Below are 17,742 nucleotides of genomic sequence, written 5' to 3'. Positions count from 1 at the left end.
ATACAGGCTTAGAACCTGGGGGGAGAAGGTAGCATTTCCTCTCTGCCCCTCTGCTCTGTCACCCTGGCTTTGTGCAGCAAAGTGCAAGGGACAACTGTTGCTGTTTGATGCAGTGAGTTACAGAAACAGCCTTTGAAAACACTCATGGTTTCCTCCCCTCATCCTCAGTCACTCTCTTGCTGAACTGCAGTGGTTGACATGACCCTCTTCCCTGGGACAAAGTTGGGTCTGTGGCGTGTTACAGGGGAAGGTTCCTTTGAGGTCACTTAAAACCTGTTTTAGTGGTCACAGCCTGGCCCGGTGGCCCAGGAATAGCTATAGGGGTGAGTCAGCTGAAGCATGAGATGCAGCACTTGGGGCGGCGGAGGCTCTGCAGCCAGAAGGTGGCTGTTGCTGGACCTTCATTTGCTTGTTGGTTGCCACCTTCTGCTCTTCCAGTTGTTGGTGCAGGGGCACCACAGAGCATGCTGGAGTCTGTCCGTGATCTAAGGGCGTGTAAATCGTAGTGCAGGGCAAGGAGCAGAGAGAACTTTTTTCTTTCTTTTTATTTTTTATTTATTTCAGCCATTCTGCCTGCTTATAAAACACACAATTGGGTAACTTGTGGGTTTTTTCCAGTTGTTGGTGCAGGGGCACCACAGAGCGTGCTGGAGTCTGTCCGTGATCTAAGGGTGTGTGAATTGTAGTGCAGGGCAAGGAGCAGAGAGAACTTTTTTCTTTCTTTTTATTTTTTATTTATTTCAGCCATTCTGCCTGCTTATAAAACACACAATTGGGTAACTTGTGGGTTTTTTTTTTTTCTCATGAATGACACCAGACTTTCTGTTTTGGCTAAAAAAAATGACTGTTAGAGTGCTAGGTTATGGCAAAGAGGATGAAAATTTTGCCTTCTGAAGTTCACAGAAGAAGCAATACCTGGTTTAAACGCTCCTGCAGTGGAAGCAATGTGCAGCTGAGATGTTTGACACCACCATAACTAATGTCCCCTTTGTCCATGAGAGGAGGAGGATGACAGAGAAAGGCAGTTTGTCAGAGCAGGCCCCTGCTTGGTCTGGTAAGAGGATGTTCTTTGTTCCATGGCAATTCAGTGATACAGACTATCCTGGTCAGATAAATAAAGGAAGAATCTTAATAACCCCTTGAGAGACTGTGGAGTTTCCACACACTGTTTGCACGGTGGAGAAGCACAGGGTGGGCAGAGGGAGAGGCAGTGGTTCCTTTTGGCCTCTCTTAAGGCCACCCTTGCCTTTGTAGGGCTCGAGCTCATGAGTGGTCCTGATACACAACAGAAGGAGAGCCCATTTCGGGGTGTCCCCTCATGAGAAGTGATGGTTCTCTCCCTTGCTCTGTTCCAGGTAGCAGTTTTACCAGAGACCCAATTTTGGCAGCATGAGAAGGAAAGACAAGACACTTTGGGTTACTCTCTCCCTTCCCGTGGAGCGTGCCGACTGCGTTACTCCCTCGGGGACTAATTCCCAAAGACAAGGACAGAGCTTTGGAGGAGTCCTGGGTCTCTACCACCATGGAAGAGGAGAGCTGAAGGTTCCTGTGGTACCTCCTTGTCCTCTCCTGGTGTGAGTACCCAGGGGCAGGGATGCTGTGACGTGCTGCAGTGATTAACCCAACGGCGGGGCCTGTCCATCCGTGTTCCCAACCTCAACGTCCCCAGGGGGTTTTAGTGGTTTTGCCTGGAAGGGAATGGCAGTGATGTTTTGCTCTTCCTTCCCTTGAGGAGAAGTGAGAGTGCAGACTGAAGCCCTGGTACCTGGTTTCAGGGTTCTGCAGACTGGTGGGACTGGAGGGCAGGAGATGGTCACGGGTGGCTTTGGGTGGGAGCGTTGTGCCTCCTTCCTGCAGCGGGTGCACAGGGAGGAGTAAAGTCCACACGGTGCTGGCTGTGTGCTGTGCTCTGTGCCCCATTCTGGGGGGAAACACCCTGCTGGAGGGGCAAGTGCTCTGTCTGGGATCTGAGTGACAGCTTTTCGTCTCAGCTTCCTGTGGTTTCTCTCTGCAGTGACGCGGGGGACGTGGCAGGGTGTCTGGCTGGGCCGTCTGCTCCCCTGGTAAAGCTCTACGTAGAGGAGTCACCTCGTAGTTGTGCAGAGGCTTTGGAGGGGCTGGTGGAACCACCTGCAGCTTCTGCCTGAGAGGTGATGGTCTGAGCTCTGGTAAGTGAACTTTCTGACTAAACTTATTATGAGTCTTTACAGGGCAGAAAAGCAAACCAAATCCTAATGCAGTTTGGGTGTAAATCAAGCTATAACTGCTACTGCAGGCTCAGGTATCGCTGGTGGGGTTTGGTGTTTGTTTTTTTTTGGTTTGGAGTGTGTGTGTTTGGGGTTTTTTAATAGTCGCAGCGCAAAAATACCTGTTATTGATGTTTCTGCAAATGTTTCCCAACTCCTGGTGACAATAAAAACCTCTTGTGCTTATGGGCTTGTTATCAAATGCAGTGACTGAGGGGCAGGTTCAGCCCCCCAGGCAGCAGTCTGGAAGCAGGCTGACTGCAGGCAGCACAAAGAACTGTTGTTGGGGGGCTCACTTTATTTTATAAATCCCAGAGCAACTGTTTAAAAATAACCTAAAGTCATTTAATTAAAGAACCCACTCTCTTGACATCATAAAATCTACTGTCAGTAGAGAACTTTAGTACAAACTCCTTGTCTGAATCATTTTTCGGTGTCCATTATTAATACTTGTTAGTTATTATCAAGAGGTATTTAGCATTCTTTTCCTTTTTATGTTGCAGTACTAATTCTTTTCAGTTGATTCAATTTGGACATCCAGTACTTGGGGAGAGCTGATTCTTGGGCAGTGATGCTTTAAAACTAAAACCAGAAAAAGCTCAGGCTTGACCAGAATTCAAAGACTCAAGCTTGGCTTTATATGAAAACGCTTCCAATAATTTAATGAACTCAAAATTCAGTGGAAGCCTGGTGTGCTTTTCTGGGGTTTTGTAAATCAAATGCCTTTGCACAGAAGCAGAAGTTATCAAATGACAGATGATAGGTATGAGATGGAGTTGTTAAAGACTTGCAAAATACTCGATTTTAGGGATTTATTATTTCCCCCCTTTCCCTCTACTGTGCCTTCCTTCTGCTGGAGTTGAGCTTCGATGGGTTGATGGTGCTTGATGGGCTGTATCTGGGGATGGTGAGTGTTGGTGGGACAGGCCTCGCTGTGACAACCTTCACCCAGCAGCTGGGGTGTCGGTGTCACCCACTGGTGACCTAAAGTGGGATCTTCTTTCAGCTGGAGAGGGATTTAGGGGATTAAGTGAAACTAAAGGTGCTGAAAGGAACCGATGTTGGTGTAGGATCATGGTCTGAGCAGCGTCGGTGTCACCCACTGGTGACCTAAAGTGGGATCTTCTTTCAGCTGGAGAGGGATTTAGGGGATTAAGTGAAACTAAAGGTGCTGAAAGGAACCAATGTTGGTGTAGGATCATGGTGTGAGCAGCTTCTGTGCCCATGGGAGACCTGGGACTGTGTCCTGTGGGGGGGCTGAGTGGAAGCAGGGAGTCCTTTGGTCAGACTCTCTTTGCCATCCCACAGGGGTCACTCAGCATCGAGCAGACAGGAGCTCTTGTGTCCACCTTCTGCAGAACCTTGGGACAATGTATGTGCTGTTTGTTTTGGAGCTGTGACCTGACAGTGTCAGGGATGTCCTTACTGATCTTATCTGGTGAGAAGCAGTAGCTCATCTGGCCTTTTTGCCATCCTGATTCTACAGCCTCTGCTTTATCTTGCAGAAAAGAGAGATGTTTGGTGGTTCTTGCTGTGGCCAAACTCTGAGATAAAGGTTGTTTCAAGTTCTGTGCTGCTTAAAACTGTGGCTTTGCTGTGCCTGGGTTCGTGCTGAGTGTCCTGTGTGTGTACAAACCCTCTGCCACCAGGTGAAGGACCCGTGTAAAGCAGAATGTGTTCTTGCCTACTTAAAGTGAAACTATTTTTTTTCCTTTGCAGTGTTCCAGTCACCATCTCGGGTGCGTTTGACTTCAGTAGGTAAACAGCTGTTGGGAGGAAGTGTGACTTCAGAGTTTCCTTTGGAAAGCACCCAACAGGCTACCTCTGGGCATGTTGTCATCTTGTGAGGAGTTCAGTGCCAGTCAGTAATCTGTCTACGGGGTCAACTTAAAAATGCCTGTGTTTTCAAAGATGTATTCTCCTGTACAGCAACGCCGTTTCCATCTGAATATCCCGAGTGCCGACCTCTGAGCCACAGACTCCACCAGCCGTAACATCGCTCCGTTGTGGAGCTTTAGCCCTTTCCCACCTGAGATGAACTAGAACCCAAGAACCTCCTGAGGTAAGGGATGCCCTGAGACGTTTATCCCACATGGAATCTCCTCACCCTCCAGCAGGAACCATGGCGGGTATTGCCTGGACCGAAGGAGTCTCCAATGAGACCGTGGCCAATTCCAGTTTGGAATTTGGCTTGGAAGCAGATTTCCAGTATTCATTGTTCACTGTCATCTACAGTGTTGTCTTTGTGCTGGGACTGATAGAAAACGTGCTGGCTCTGTACCTGCTGTCCTGCAGAGTGACCCACACCTCCCATTCCTACGTCTACATGATCAACCTGGCTCTGGTGGACACCTTGTTTGTTTGTGTGTTGCCCTTTAAAATTCATTACCACCTGAATCGGAACGATTGGATCTTTGGTGACATGGCCTGTAGGGTGACTGGGACCTTGTACTACATCAACATCTACCTGAGCATTGCCTTCTTCACCTGCATTTGTGTGGATCGCTACATCGCCGTCTTGCACCCCTTCACCTACATCCAGATCAAGGTCCTCCACTACGTGGTGGTGGTCGCGGTCCTCTGGGTGGTGGCTCTGAGTGTCATGGTTCCACTTATCCTGGGAGGTCCCCTCCACAACAGGGGGGCGAGGAACAAGACGCTGTGTTTTGAGAACTTCAAGACGAGCAGCTGGACGTCCCGCATGGCTCCTTACAACATCCTGGCCTTAGTTTTTGGGTTTGTGATCCCGTTTTCCATCATTCTGATCAGTTACCCTCTCGTCGCCAAGAGGGTCTCCCAGATCAAGCACAGCATCCGCAAGAGGAAGGCTCTGACCACCATCTCCATCATCTTGCTCATTTGCACCTTCTGCTTTCTCCCCTATCACCTCACCCACCTGCTCCACTTCTTAATGCGCGTCCAGGTCATCCAGAACAAGGCCTTCACCCGCCTCATCTACAAGATGCGAAGGGTCACCTTGGCCCTGGTGAGTGTCAACTGCTGCCTCAACCCCCTCCTCTACTACTTCTCCTCCTCCAGCAAGCGATGGCGCTGCAACTTCAAGCTCAGGTTCAGGTCCAAAATCGTGTACACCATCTGCGACCGGCAGTTCTGGGAGTCCTCCTGCGCTCATAAGGTACAAGAGGGACACGGAAATGAAAAACAGGGAGATGAGATCAACCAAGCTACTTAAAGTAAGTACAATATTCCTCTTTCCAGCTGTTTCTCCAAAAACAAACCCAGGAAGCCTTCCGTTCTTTCATACACTAATGTTTTGGTCTCCTTTTGTTGAAGTTTGGGGTTGGTAGGAGGACACAGGGCTCTTTTTCTGGAAAGCACAACAGCCCAGGAGAGGGTTATGTGAAAGCAAGCAGCCTCCTGATTGACACTGAGCTGGAGCTGGAGCAGAGTGGCTCTGGGCAGCCCTGTGGGGCTATTTCCCTGTTTTGGAGGGCTCCTGTGGCCAACTGGGCTCACAAACCACTCCCTGCCCACATTCCACAGCCAAATAAGGGCTTCTCGTCTCTCCCTGCGCATGGAGTGATGGGTTCTTGGAAGGTGAGTCCTTCAGAGCAGGGTTTGAGCATCCCCTGCCTATGGATTCGGGCTGGACAGCCAATAATGCCCTTCTAGATGAACAGATGCAGGTGTTCACCGCTCAGTTAACGCTGTGTGGTGGGTGAACGAGCTCCTCTGGCCACACCAGGACCATAGGAGCTGGCACAGCTCCCTCCATGGGGCCTGTTCCAATGTCAAAGCTCTTCAGTTGTTGTGTTGGTGTCACAAGATGTACCTGACCCCTGTCACCCCCCCTCTTGCCTTACAGACCCGCTCCCCTTCCGAGAACTGCTGTTTCCACCCCGCGAAACGTGAGACTTTGGAGAGACTTGATCATTTGTGGGTTCTCGGAGCCACCAGCAGAACCACGGGCTGGGCCACCAGAGCTGCTTCCAAGCCCAGGGTTTACTTAAAAGGATGTGATTTTGGTAACAGACACAGACCCGCTCTTCCGTTCCTCCCCACAGCACCCCCAAACTCTATGAAGCAATACCTGCTGTGGGCCTGTCAGCACAGGGGGAGGCTGGGACCAGGAGGGGAATTGGGTCTTTTTAACAGGGACCAAGGTATTTCCAGTTCAAAATGTGCAAAATACGGGCTGAAAGTCACCCCCTGACCTGGCCAGGCTGGGGTGTCTGGGTTTTGCTGCACTATTGGATGTGGGACAGGAACTGCCACGGACCATAAAGACGGGAGTGGGGTTATGGTGGGGGGAGAGACAGGATGGGGGCTCTGTACGATTCAGAACTTCTCTTCACCCAACGATGGACACTCCAGCTTCTGCCCATATTCAGCCAATGCCACTGTCTACGCCCTGGTGAAGGACAGGAGGTAAGAGGTTCGGAAAAGTAAAGACACGTGGGTGGAGGAGGATGTTGGGGTCTTGGTTTGTGGAGAAAAAGGAACCAACCACGTGGTGCTGGTGAGTGGGGGAGCCTGAATGGATCAGGTAAAGCCACTGAATGACCCACTTCAGCATCCGAGCTGGAACGACTCTCCCGGAGCTAAAAAAGGTGCTTTTGGGGTGCAGAGTTCTGTTTCCCAGGACGGGCCCGACTGGCTTCGCTGGGATGGGAGGTCCCATTAACGGACACCTCCTACTGACGGGGCAATCACTGACCTCTCCCCTCACATCGTGCTCTTGGCTTGGAGGAATTGGTTAAATATTGGTGAGAAAACCTCAAACTCTTCTAAAATATGGAAAATAATGATTCCGGTGTTCCTCTGCTTGATGGGGCTGGGTAAGACGAGTGCAAATCCCTCCAGCTGTAAAAGGGAGGTGACGAGAGCCTCTGAGGGAGCATTAGGACAAATGAATCTTTTACCTTTTATGAGATACTGCTATTTTTATCCCATTTATAGCCTACAGAAAAACTTCCCAGTGCTGGAGGGACTGGTCCTTCCAACTAAGCACAATTTTTATGTTCTGGACAGAGGGAGGGAAATCGTGATGAGAGACTCCATCAAGGAGTGAAGTGCTGGGTAAAGAGCACCTTTAGGGCTTTGTGTTCTTGCCTCTGTTATATTTATACTTTGCATTTTAATTGTGAAGCTTTAAAAGCTCCTTGTAGGCTTTGAGGGAAACGTGGGAGGGGGGAGGAGGAGTGGTTTTACCTGATTGTGTGACCCAAAGCTGGTCCCAGGGGACTCCAGTCCCGGTGGGGGGATCCCGGTGCTGCTGAAGGGTGGACGCTGAGTAATTGGACAAACACTGTAACTCTTTTATTAAACAAAACCAGAAAAAAGGCCTTGACGATGTAAACAAAATAAAGTCTCTGTCCCTGGGAAGCGCGGCCGCGCTGCTGCTCACGCCGTGCTCGGTGGGAGCCCCTTCTTCAGCAGGGCTGTGAGGTAACTGCCCAGCTCCTCGTCCTGCAGGGAACACAGAGAAGCGGGATGAAAGCAGCTTGACTCAACTTTCCTATTTGAGGCAACAAATTCAACGCTGGTACCTAGAAACAGACTGAAACCACCCTCGGGCCCATCAGCATCTGATGTTGGCAGCGCTCAGAAATGGAAACCAGCCCAGTTTGCACAGATGTGTTTCTGGGTGTTCTCTCAAAACAGCAGCGTAGGGCTGTCTGTCAAAGCAGGTCTCTGGACCCAAGGTCTCTCTTTTGAGGAGAATGACCATTTTTATTGAAAGCAAAGAATGCAGAACCATGGATTATTTATTTTTTTTTTTGCTTTGCCCTCAAGGAGGCATTTTTATTGAAAGCAAAGAATGCAGAACCATTGATTATTTTTTTTTTTTTGCTTTGCCTTCAAGGAGGTGTTTCCTTGTTGTAAAGAAAGCTTTTTAAGCCCTAGAAACTAGACTTTTGTAAGGAAGAAAACAGAGTGATTTTGTCCAGGGCAGTGTTGGGCTGTAAGGAGCCAAGATCAGAGTTGTGTGAAAAGTGCATCTTCAAGGATTCCTACCTGGTAGGTCCAGGACACGAGCAGGACTTTGGTTCCTTGGTCCTCTGAGTGCGCCGTGGCTTGGATGAGGATGGACTCCACCGTGATGGACCCGTCGGGGAGATGCTGCACGGAATAATCCTTCAGGACCCTGGTAGGAGAGAAGCCAGAGGAGTTATTTTGGATGGAGGTGGGTACAAGCTGAAGGGAGGGTCACCCCCTCACCCCCTCTCTGACTCCCCGACACCAGGATGGTGGTCCTGCTTTGAGCTGTCTCTCTGGACCAGCCCCCACCACCCAAGGGAAGAAGAATCAGGCCAATTCATTGATTATTTTGTTACTTTTACTAATCAAGTAGGATTTCCCACAGGATTTATTTCTGGCTTTCACAACAGCTGTAGCTCCGGCCTGAACTCTCTTTGTCTCCACAAAATGCCATCTCAGAACAGCCCAGATACCTGGGGGAAGAGCTTTTAAGCTTCATCTAAGAATGATAAGCTCAAGTCTGTTCCTTGGAGGGTGAAAAAAAAAGGGACCACTTGCCCTTTGAGGTGGTTGTAGACACGGAGCACCGTCTCGTGTTCCTTCCGTGGGTCCTGGATGTGGACGCGGCAGGTGAAACGCAGCTGGTGCTCTGCCAGGCCCAGCTCCTTCAGAGCCTGCTCCGGAGAAACCAGGCGGAAGCTCTGCAGAGGAGAGAGACAGATCCATCACAAGCTCCTCCTTGCTCTCTCTGAAGTTCCATTGCCCCTGCGTGGTTGGCTGCTCACAGGTACGTGTCCATCACTAGAACTTTGTTACTTACATTGTCCTTCATAATTAACGTCCCGTGCATTAGCTTGGGCTTCTTGGCATCTGGTAAGAGACCTAAACCCAGACCAGGGGAAGAGACAGATGACGTGGTTAATGATGATGCACTTTACTTTTCACATGACTCCTAAAGGACTTAATAGATTTGATTTCCGAGTCCCTGCTGAAGGGCAGAGACTAAGATTTTCCATCTTTGTTGTGTCTGTTAAAGCACCTGGTGCTTAAAAAATCATCAGTGCTCCAGACACATAAGAAACCAAGCCCAGTGATACCCACCGGGTGCTTCCCTTCCCACATCCTGATTTGAGAGCTTTTAGATTTTTCTTAAATTGGGTTTATAAAAGTAATTCCAGTTTTGACAGCCCTATCTAGCAAAAGCAGACACGGACTTTGTTTTCACAGCGAACAGGCAATAAGCAGCAAAGAAAGTAGAGTGGGGGAGTTTGGTTTTAAACACTGCTGAGTGTACACTGAGAGCACAGCAGCCACTCAGTTCACAGGAAGCCCTTTGAACCACTAAATGCTCATAAAAACCTGTTCTCTTAGAGCAGCGCTTCCTGTAAGTCACCATTTCTACAAACCGCCCTTCACCGCTGTTTCCACCCAAGACAAGCCCCAGACAACGGAGTTGTCCAAAAAGATTAAATTCTTGGTTGCAACTGTGTCACCTATTGCTGTTTCTCTCTTCAGGAGTCCCAGGGATATGTCCACGGGGATGCTGGGGTTGGTGAATATCGTCGTGGTCTCTCCGTTCGCCGGCATGTAACAGTTGACATCTGGAAGGCAAACCTTCACCATCACCAGCACCTCCCTCCCAGACCCACCTTCTCCACTCCTCCTTTAAGAGCAGCTGTTTCTAAGGAATTAATTAATATTTATTTTCTGGAGCCTATTCCCTGTTAGCAAGAGAAGCTGCTAACCCACAGGGGCCAGTGTGCCCTGCCTGCCTCGGCCGCTTTTAGGAGTGCAAGAAATAAATTCAATAAGTGCTGAACTAGAACAATACAAATGTAACAAAACACCTTTTGCTTCAGGTCCAAATGGGCATTAAAATTAAAATTAAATGGGCTTAACATGTTAAGAATGTTACAGTCCCAGGGTGACTGCTGAACTGTAAATGACAGCCAGTGGATTAAATATGTGAATTTTAACTCCTGCCTTCTACGGCCATTCCCTCCTCACCATCGGCACGATACGTACGAAATTCCTGCTCTATTTTCTGCTTCAGAAACTCCATTTTCTTGGCTTCCCCATGGACCAGCAGGACGTTCCGGGGCTCAGCCTGGCGGATGAGCTGCATTATGCCCTTGGCGTCGGCGTGGGCACTGAAGGACATGTACTCCACCTGCATCTTCACCTCCAGCTGCGGGGAGCACAGACTCAGGAACTGCTCTGCCTCACCACAGCTGCTGTGCCACACACCCTCACTCCTCTCAATTGAGGTTAAAGGAGGAAACACCCCCCAAATTGGAAAATGAGGTTGGAGACAGCGCTGCTGAGCAGCAGAGACTGAACATGATGCTGCACAGAAAAGCTTTCCATAACTTACAGGATCAAACTGCCCATTTGCCACAAGCCAATACTTAAGGACAGTTGGTATCAATTTTAATATCCCCGTCTGCCTAAAAATGTATCATTTTTATTTATGTAACTAATGGTGCTTAGTTATTAAACATTAAGTCTTACAGCAAAAAAAATACACTCTGTTGCCAACACAAAGGGGAGAAATCCTCTAATCCAACCCCAAAGAAAATGTCACTTGGGTGTTTCCAGTGTTGGAGGTGGTGCATTCCCATTGCAAGTACATAGTCTCCAATTACCACCTAAACTTTGAAGAACTTCCCCCAAAAGGTTCTCCCTCTTGAAAATAAAACTTACTATTTGTCTTCCTTCCATCTCCAGCTTGCGCTGCCCGCTCAGGATCTTGTGGCCCACAGTTCCCTGCACGCAGTAGCCCGGCATGATGACCTGAGAAGGAAACCAGAAAAATGTCCAAATCCTGCCCCTGGACTGTGCACAGCACGGCTGCTGTTAATGTACTATGTCATAACAACAGCCACTAATGATAGAAACGTGTGTTCTGCCCCAATTACGTGCTCCCATCCTGCCCTGGGAAGCTGCAGTTTGGGAACACCCAACTCCAGAACACACAGGAGAAAATGAAATTAGAAAGCAAACTGCTCAAATCTACACTAATGCTAGTTACACATGTCTAGGAGACAAATGGCTCAGGAGACACAGTTTCTTACCATGTTCTTCTCATTCCCTGCCCATTTCCTGAAGATCTGAAGGGACTGTCCTGCATGGAGCATGCCGGGGGTTGCAAACACCACCTGGAAGGCAAAGATGTATCAAGAATCACCACAGAAAACATTTTTCCCGTTAGTTATAATATATAAATATCCTAAAACTGAGTGAGCATCCACTAATACGCATCACAGCACACTTACCCCACCAAAGTTCCAATTTTCCTATTCCATTTTTCCCACCTTGTCTAATAAGTAAATTGTACTGTTCAAGGAGGTTTCTGTGAGCATCCACAGCATCTGATGAAAATGTTGAATGATTTTATAATGCTGTTGTCACGCTCGACAGATTCCTCTTTCAGCTAGTGCCTAATTAACCAGTCAGAAATAAAACTTTGTGTCACAAAGGATCTGTCTCCTGACTTAAGTCCCAAGAATATATTGTCACAATTATGGTTTGAATCAGGTTTAGAGCTACAGATTATATGAACACGCAATCATTTTTTTGTATTTTCCCTGGGTATTTCACCTTTACTGACATAAAACCAGAAAGATCATTAATAGTTGCCCAGATAAAAGCATTCAGAGGGTGAGGAGGGTTTTGGGGTTGGGATGCTGGCACTGATGGGGGAACAGAGTGGTACCACACACCTACCATAGGCCCTGGATTGTCTGCAAAGGCCCGATCGAAGGCTTTGATGTGTTTGAATTCAAACATGTTCCTCTGCACAAACGTTTTCCGAATCTTCTGGTTAGTCCAGGTGATGAAGAGCTTGTAGTAGTGGTTGGCCTTCTCCGTCAGTCCCGTGGAAAAATAAATTGGAGCCTTCAAGTTCATCCTCTCCCTGTAGAAAGAAGCATTTCCAGAAACTCATGAAGGCCCAATCGGGATCCTGGGGATCCGTGTTTAAGGTCCATAAACCTGTGGAGTCTCCCAAGATTCTTGGGAGAATCCCAAGTTCACACCCAACTCCCAGTGAGCTAGAAATCACTATTCTGACAGATCTACATCCCTGTGCATTAACTTACCACCAACAGGCGTTAGGCCAATCCTCCTTCCCCCTACTAAGGCCAACTTCCTGCCGTTACAAGTATGATTAACTTACCACCAACAGGCGTTAGGCCAACCCTCCTTCCCACCCACTAAGGCCAACTTCCTGCCATTACAAGTATTAATTATTCTTCTACAGAGAATAACTAAAAGCAGGAGCATTTGGTCTTTTCAAAACCATTTCCACACAATGCTTAAATGTCATTTTAATGCCCGTTCATCCCTCCTCCCCCTCCCGTGCAAACAGTTTGACAACATGGCAAAGATGCAATCCAATTTTTTAAAGGACAGTTGATCCTGGGCGGAGCAGAAAACGGTGAGTGTCTTGTGTAGGGCCAGGAACGCTGGGAAATACACGGAAAGAAGGAATTCCCCAACTGCCAGCACGGGCTGATGCGCAGGGGAATATCAATGAGGCATTTGTACTAAACAGAGATGAAGGAATCAGAAACCACAGCTCAAGGAGGACATGCACAGAAAAGACTGCACTCACCAGAAAGTTTCCAATAAAATGCAAAGTTCCTGGGCACGACCAAGGGCAAAAACTGGGATGAGAACCTGCAAGTGAAATGGAATTTACAGTCTGTGACCCTGCAGCAATATCATTTCTGAACAAGCCCCTCAGTTTCCTCTCCCTTTCTCAAATTCTTTTGCTGATCTTTCTTTCCACAAGAACCTGTTCTGCAGTTTTGGCACAAAACGAAAGGCACCAATATTTGGTCATAGACAGGTGCCAGAGTTCATTATTAATTACACAGCTCTACAGAGCCAATGAGAGTTTTACAGACAAAAAACCACATCACTCAGGTTATCAAAACACTGTACCTTCCCTCCTCTTTCTACAGTCTCGTGAACTTTCTTCAGGAAATCTCTTTCTCTGCAGCGTTTGGAATCTCTGATAGTTGTGGCGTAGGTGGACTCCGTGATCAATAAATCTGGGCGACACTTGTCAATCCAGGCAGCGCTAAAACACAAGGAATTTTAAAAAACCCAATCAAATTAAGAGATGGTACCTGGCACTTCTGATCTGTGGGTCTCAAAGGTGGGTGGAGAATGTCCCTGTCCCCATCTGCAGACAGGAGAACAGGCACACAGAGGAGCCCTGTGGCAGTGTCAGGACTCCTCTCCTCTCCCTGCTTTATTTAAATTAATCCAGCCCAGAACACAAACTGCAGATCTTGAGAAACAATTCTTCTCCAGTCTACTACTTGTTTTAAATGCCTTAAAATACTATTCTAACTAGCATGAATATTGTAAATCTCTCATAGATGCCAGTAAAAATAAAATCATAGAATGGTTTGGATTGGAAAGGACCTTAAAGCCCATCCAGTGCCACCCCCTGCCCTGGGCAGGGACACCTCCCACCAGACCAGGTTGCTCCAAGCCCCATCCAACCTGGCCTTGAACCCCTCCAGGGATGGGGCAGCCACAGCTTCTCTGGGCAACCTGGGCCAGGCTCTCACCACCCTCACAGTGAAGAATTTCTTCCCCAGATCTCATCTCAATCTCCCTTCTTTCAGTTTAAAACGAATGTTAAAGTTTGTGACTGGCACTGTCTTGGAAAGTAAATACATTTAGAAGATGCCATGACAATAAATCATTTCAAACATCTAAGTCCAATTATTACGTAGCCTTAAAAACAGATTAATATGAGTATACAGAAGAAGATAACATTAAAGGTCTCTTTGGAAGAATCAATGTAAATCTATTCATTCTCATAATTCAAAATGCATTTACCTTTCCAGCAAAGACATCATTACATATTCCAGTCTCCTAACAAAGAATCAATGCTGATAAGCCCCCAGTATTAACACACGCTGTCAGAAATCTATACAACTCATAGAGACCCAGCTTCCCACTTACCCTAAATGTCTGTCCGGTGTCATGTTATAATCACCCTGAGGGAAGAAGAGAAACCCATTAACATTCTCAAGGTGGTGGAACAGGCCATTAGAAGATGTGGAGTATTAACAGATGCTGTCAGAAATCTATACAACTCACAGAGACTCAGCTTCCCACTTACCCTAAATGTCTGTCCGGTGTCATGTTATAATCACCCTGAGGGAAGAAGAGAAACCCATTAACATTCTCAAGGTGGTGGAACAGGCCATTAGATGATGTGGTCCCTTAAACACATCCAGGGACAGTGACTCAACCACCTCCCAAGGTATCTCCAAAGGCTGGTTTGGGTACTCACTGTGTACACAACGGACTCGCATCCAACCTTAATCTGGAACATGGCTGCCCCCAGCACGTGGCCTGCGTAGTACGCCTTGATCTCCAGCTCCTCGTCCACCTGCACCAAGAGGCACACACTGCACTAACACACACCTTTCCACCAACCCTCTCTGCTCCACCTTCCACACCAACCCGGCTGCTCTGACCCCAGGGGGGCAGAAACCAGGGGTTACCTGAACCGTCTGGTGAAGATGCACGGCGACCACTTTTTTCATACAGTCTTTGATCATTTGGGAAGTGAAGAAATTCGTTTCCCCTTTCTTATCGACAGTTATTTTCCTGTAGTCCTCCAGGAGGATGGGACAGATGGCCTTGGTGGGGTGAGTCATGTAGATGGGCCCGTCATAACCCACCATTTCACTGAAATAGGGCAAAGCTCCACAATGGTCCAAATGGAAGTGGCTGCAAAAAGACACAACGGCTCAAGGAGATGCTGTTTGCCTGGTTCAGATCTTGCTTCAGATTTTTAAAGCACTCCAGAACTAGCCAAAATATGGACTTGCAACATGTCTGGGCTGCTGGGGACAGCACACCAAGCCTTCCCGTTTCCCGTTTGAGCTCTGAGAAGGAAGGAAATTTCCTCACCTGATGATCACACAGTCTAGAAAGTCAGTCAGCCTTCCGTTCTGAGTGATGTAAGAGAAGTCAGGAAAGCGTCTCTGCAAAGACATGAAAGAACAGGCTGGCCATTACAAAACAAAGCCAGTTAATAACGATGTTACTAATCCAACAAAACTACGGTGTGATCGACCTGAAACACTGGAAATGTGCCTTAATGCACTTTGGAGCAAAACTGCACTAAGGCAGCACTCGTGAGGGCTTCCAGGCCAGGTTGGATGGGGCTTGGAGCAACCTGGTCTGGTGGGAGGTGTACCTGCCCACGGCAGGCGGATGAAACTCAAGGGCCTTTAAGGTCCCTTCCAACTCTAACCATTCTGTGATTCTATGTGCAGGAAGAGTCACAGAGAAGGATGAGAGGGCAGACAAACTTTTTTTTTACTGTGAAGATAAACAGTTTCTATCTTCACAGTACAACAGGTGACCAATGTGTTTTAACTTACCCAGAAGCACTTCGGCAGAGAGCATCAAAACTTTTTAACAGCACATTTGCTCTGTGTCACACTTTGTTATCTTAAAGAATATTTTTGCCATTATTCCCTTCCTACTATTACCAGGTGACCAAACAAGAGGAGTATTTCCTAGCTCTCTCTCTAAGGTGTGAGATGTGTGGTGCGGATCCCACACATAATTAATTAACTGCCCAAAGCCAAGCAGGGTGTCAAGAGCAGGCTAACTAATGATGGGATTGATGCTCTAAAGCACAGGAGACACCTGCCCATGTGAAACACAGAAAGACCAAAACCACCTGGAATGGAGCACTCCCAGCTTGCTTAATATTTTTTTGGAGGCCACAACCCAGGAAAAGGACAGCTGGATGGTGGCACTTCACAGATCAGGAATACTTCAGGGGACAAACCTCTTGCAGAGGAAGGCAAGATTTTGAAGAGGCAGTAAGAGCTCATTCTCAATCCAGCTCCAGCAGTGGCTGATACACGTACCCAATAATGACACCTGGCTAATATGACTCCTGTGTTGTGTAAGATAAGTCAGGTCACATTCAAATAAAAGGGAACGGAGTGGATCTTTGAACCAGGAGCCCTGCTGGGAAAGGCCAAGCATCCCCCCACAATGTTCAGGCTTCCCCACCACACTCACATCATCGTTGTAGCCCATGTGCATCCCGCAGTCAAGCATCACGTTCTTCCCGGCGATGGACACAAGGATACAGCTGCGCCCCACGTCCTGGCCAGCTCCTGGGCCCAAGCAAAGACAAGACAAGTGAGACACCTCTGGGAATACTCACACTCACGTCCAAAAAGAAGCATTTAAAGGTATGTATGAACTTTCTAGCCCTTCCTAGGAAGTAAATCCAAACTGACTTACCCCATTCCCTGAGCTTATGGGGGGCCCTTCCAGCTGCAAAACCACAGTAAATACAGCACCAAACCCATAAGTGGTTCAGGTCATGTTTGTTCTCTGCCCACTGCTGGGCAATCCCAGCCACACAGTTTCCAATAAGAGAGAAATAATCTCTTATCAGGAAAGGATTTCCATGGAACTCGGAGTTGCCAGGGCTCTGCACCTCCCCAAGCACTCTGCCTCTCAGTGAAAGCACAGACCTTCGTTAAGTTCTAGTTAAGTCAATTCCAAGCCAGAAAACTATCCAGCAGGATAAAGCAGTTCTCCTGCTCGGCACATCCTCTGCCCTCTCTGTATATAAATGCATCTCAACAGTTTCCGTCCAACCCATTAAAAAAATAAAAGCTTGCTTCTTGCGGAGCTCTAGCACTATGAAGTGAACTAAGGCTCTGTCTATACCGTACAATACTACAATGCCTTTACCAGTAAGCATTAATGAATCCTGTAATCAAAACAGAGTTGTCAGACTGTCCAAGCCTTACTTGTTTGAAAGCCAAGGGGAGGACACAGTGACAAGCAGCGGGTCAGGACACTGTATAGCTGTCACATACATCACTGTGTATCACCACGAGCAGTTTTCATGGCATGGAAAGGCAGGCATGTCTCCAGCAGTGCAACATATATCACTTTGAAGTCTAAACTACAAAGTTTTTCAGTGTTTTCTACTCCAGGACAATTTTAGATTGGACTTACCCAAGGGAGTGACTTTTATTTCAGGCATTTTGACAAATTCTAAGTCTCAAACCGCACGGCAAATGATTTCAGAAACAGTCTAACGGGGGCCTCAAAACGAAGAGAAGCTTTAGCTGGTTTTACAGCAGCAACTTCAGTTACTTTTCAGCATCGGGCAGAAGACTTAAGCAGAGGCCCAACTTCTTCCTAGAGGGAAGGCAGGGAGAAAACACCCGTCAGACCCAGGCGGGGGTGATTTACAGCTGGCAACTCGGGTTTCCATAACACCCATCACCGCTGCGGCCCCGCAGCCCTGACGGGGAGAGGGGAGGCCTCCCGCCGTGTGGTGTTTATTCACGGCGCGCACGGATCTCCCACCGCAACCCCGCCGCCCTCCTGAGGTGAAACCCGCCTGAGGTAAAACCCGCCTGAGGCACAGCCGGGGCCGGCCCCGCTGCTCCCCACGGCCCACAGGGAGGACACCCCACACAGACCCCCACAGAGGAGCCCCCCGGACCGGCGGGGACCCCCCCAAAACCTC

General features: G+C 48.1%; 2 protein-coding genes across 6 annotated transcripts in view; one reads left to right on the top strand and one right to left on the bottom strand.

Annotated features, from left to right (window-relative positions):
* Positions 1 to 655: 655 nt before the first annotated feature.
* Positions 656 to 8,753, top strand: LOC106887745 (lysophosphatidic acid receptor 6-like). Of its 3 annotated transcripts, none has more exons than XR_001411954.1 (6): positions 656 to 1,054; positions 1,356 to 1,574; positions 2,015 to 2,168; positions 3,966 to 5,440; positions 6,073 to 6,635; positions 8,074 to 8,753. XR_001411954.1 is itself a non-coding variant. In XM_014941457.1 (5 exons), the coding sequence occupies exon 4, from the start codon at positions 4,339 to 4,341 to the stop codon at positions 5,437 to 5,439; it is 1,101 nt and encodes a 366-aa protein (XP_014796943.1). In that variant the 5' UTR covers positions 656 to 1,054; positions 1,356 to 1,574; positions 2,015 to 2,168; positions 3,966 to 4,338; the 3' UTR covers position 5,440; positions 6,073 to 7,023. The 3 variants fall into 3 exon arrangements, 1 of the variants encoding a protein (XP_014796943.1); XR_001411955.1 differs by lacking the exon at positions 8,074 to 8,753 and adding an exon at positions 7,683 to 8,003; XM_014941457.1 differs by lacking the exon at positions 8,074 to 8,753 and having other exon boundaries at positions 6,073 to 7,023.
* CPSF3L (cleavage and polyadenylation specific factor 3-like) overlaps positions 7,502 to 17,742 on the bottom strand; it is a 21,964-nt gene continuing 11,723 nt past the window's right edge. The window contains exons 3-19 of one of the 3 annotated variants that reach the window (XM_014941456.1): positions 17,223 to 17,408; positions 16,266 to 16,363; positions 15,135 to 15,208; positions 14,723 to 14,951; positions 14,509 to 14,607; positions 14,175 to 14,209; positions 13,137 to 13,275; positions 12,805 to 12,869; positions 11,916 to 12,105; positions 11,264 to 11,347; positions 10,893 to 10,982; positions 10,215 to 10,377; positions 9,683 to 9,790; positions 9,010 to 9,071; positions 8,748 to 8,890; positions 8,226 to 8,355; positions 7,502 to 7,676 (exon numbers count right to left, since the gene is read on the bottom strand). In XM_014941456.1, coding sequence (XP_014796942.1) covers positions 7,611 to 7,676; positions 8,226 to 8,355; positions 8,748 to 8,890; positions 9,010 to 9,071; positions 9,683 to 9,790; positions 10,215 to 10,377; positions 10,893 to 10,982; positions 11,264 to 11,347; positions 11,916 to 12,105; positions 12,805 to 12,869; positions 13,137 to 13,275; positions 14,175 to 14,209; positions 14,509 to 14,607; positions 14,723 to 14,951; positions 15,135 to 15,208; positions 16,266 to 16,363; positions 17,223 to 17,250 — 1,803 coding nt within the window. In that variant the 5' untranslated portion in view covers positions 17,251 to 17,408 and the 3' untranslated portion in view covers positions 7,502 to 7,610. Of the gene's footprint in view, positions 7,677 to 8,225; positions 8,356 to 8,747; positions 8,891 to 9,009; positions 9,072 to 9,682; positions 9,791 to 10,214; positions 10,378 to 10,892; positions 10,983 to 11,263; positions 11,348 to 11,915; positions 12,106 to 12,804; positions 12,870 to 13,136; positions 13,276 to 14,174; positions 14,210 to 14,334; positions 14,370 to 14,508; positions 14,608 to 14,722; positions 14,952 to 15,134; positions 15,209 to 16,265; positions 16,364 to 17,222; positions 17,555 to 17,742 lie in introns of those variants that run through there. The other 2 variants (XM_014941454.1, XM_014941455.1) reach the window with 2 other exon arrangements.

The sequence above is a fragment of the Calidris pugnax genome, unplaced genomic scaffold (assembly GCF_001431845.1).
Source record: "Calidris pugnax isolate Ruff unplaced genomic scaffold, ASM143184v1 scaffold82, whole genome shotgun sequence".
NCBI classification, from domain to species: Eukaryota; Metazoa; Chordata; class Aves; order Charadriiformes; family Scolopacidae; genus Calidris; species Calidris pugnax.
Note: the sequence above shows the minus strand (reverse complement) of the source record. Positions and strands in the feature narration are given on the sequence as shown.

Excerpts from the sequence above, each read along its gene's own strand:
- LOC106887745 (XM_014941457.1), top strand. The coding sequence starts at position 4,339 with ATGGAATCTCCTCACCCTCCAGCAGGAACCATGGCGGGTATTGCCTGG.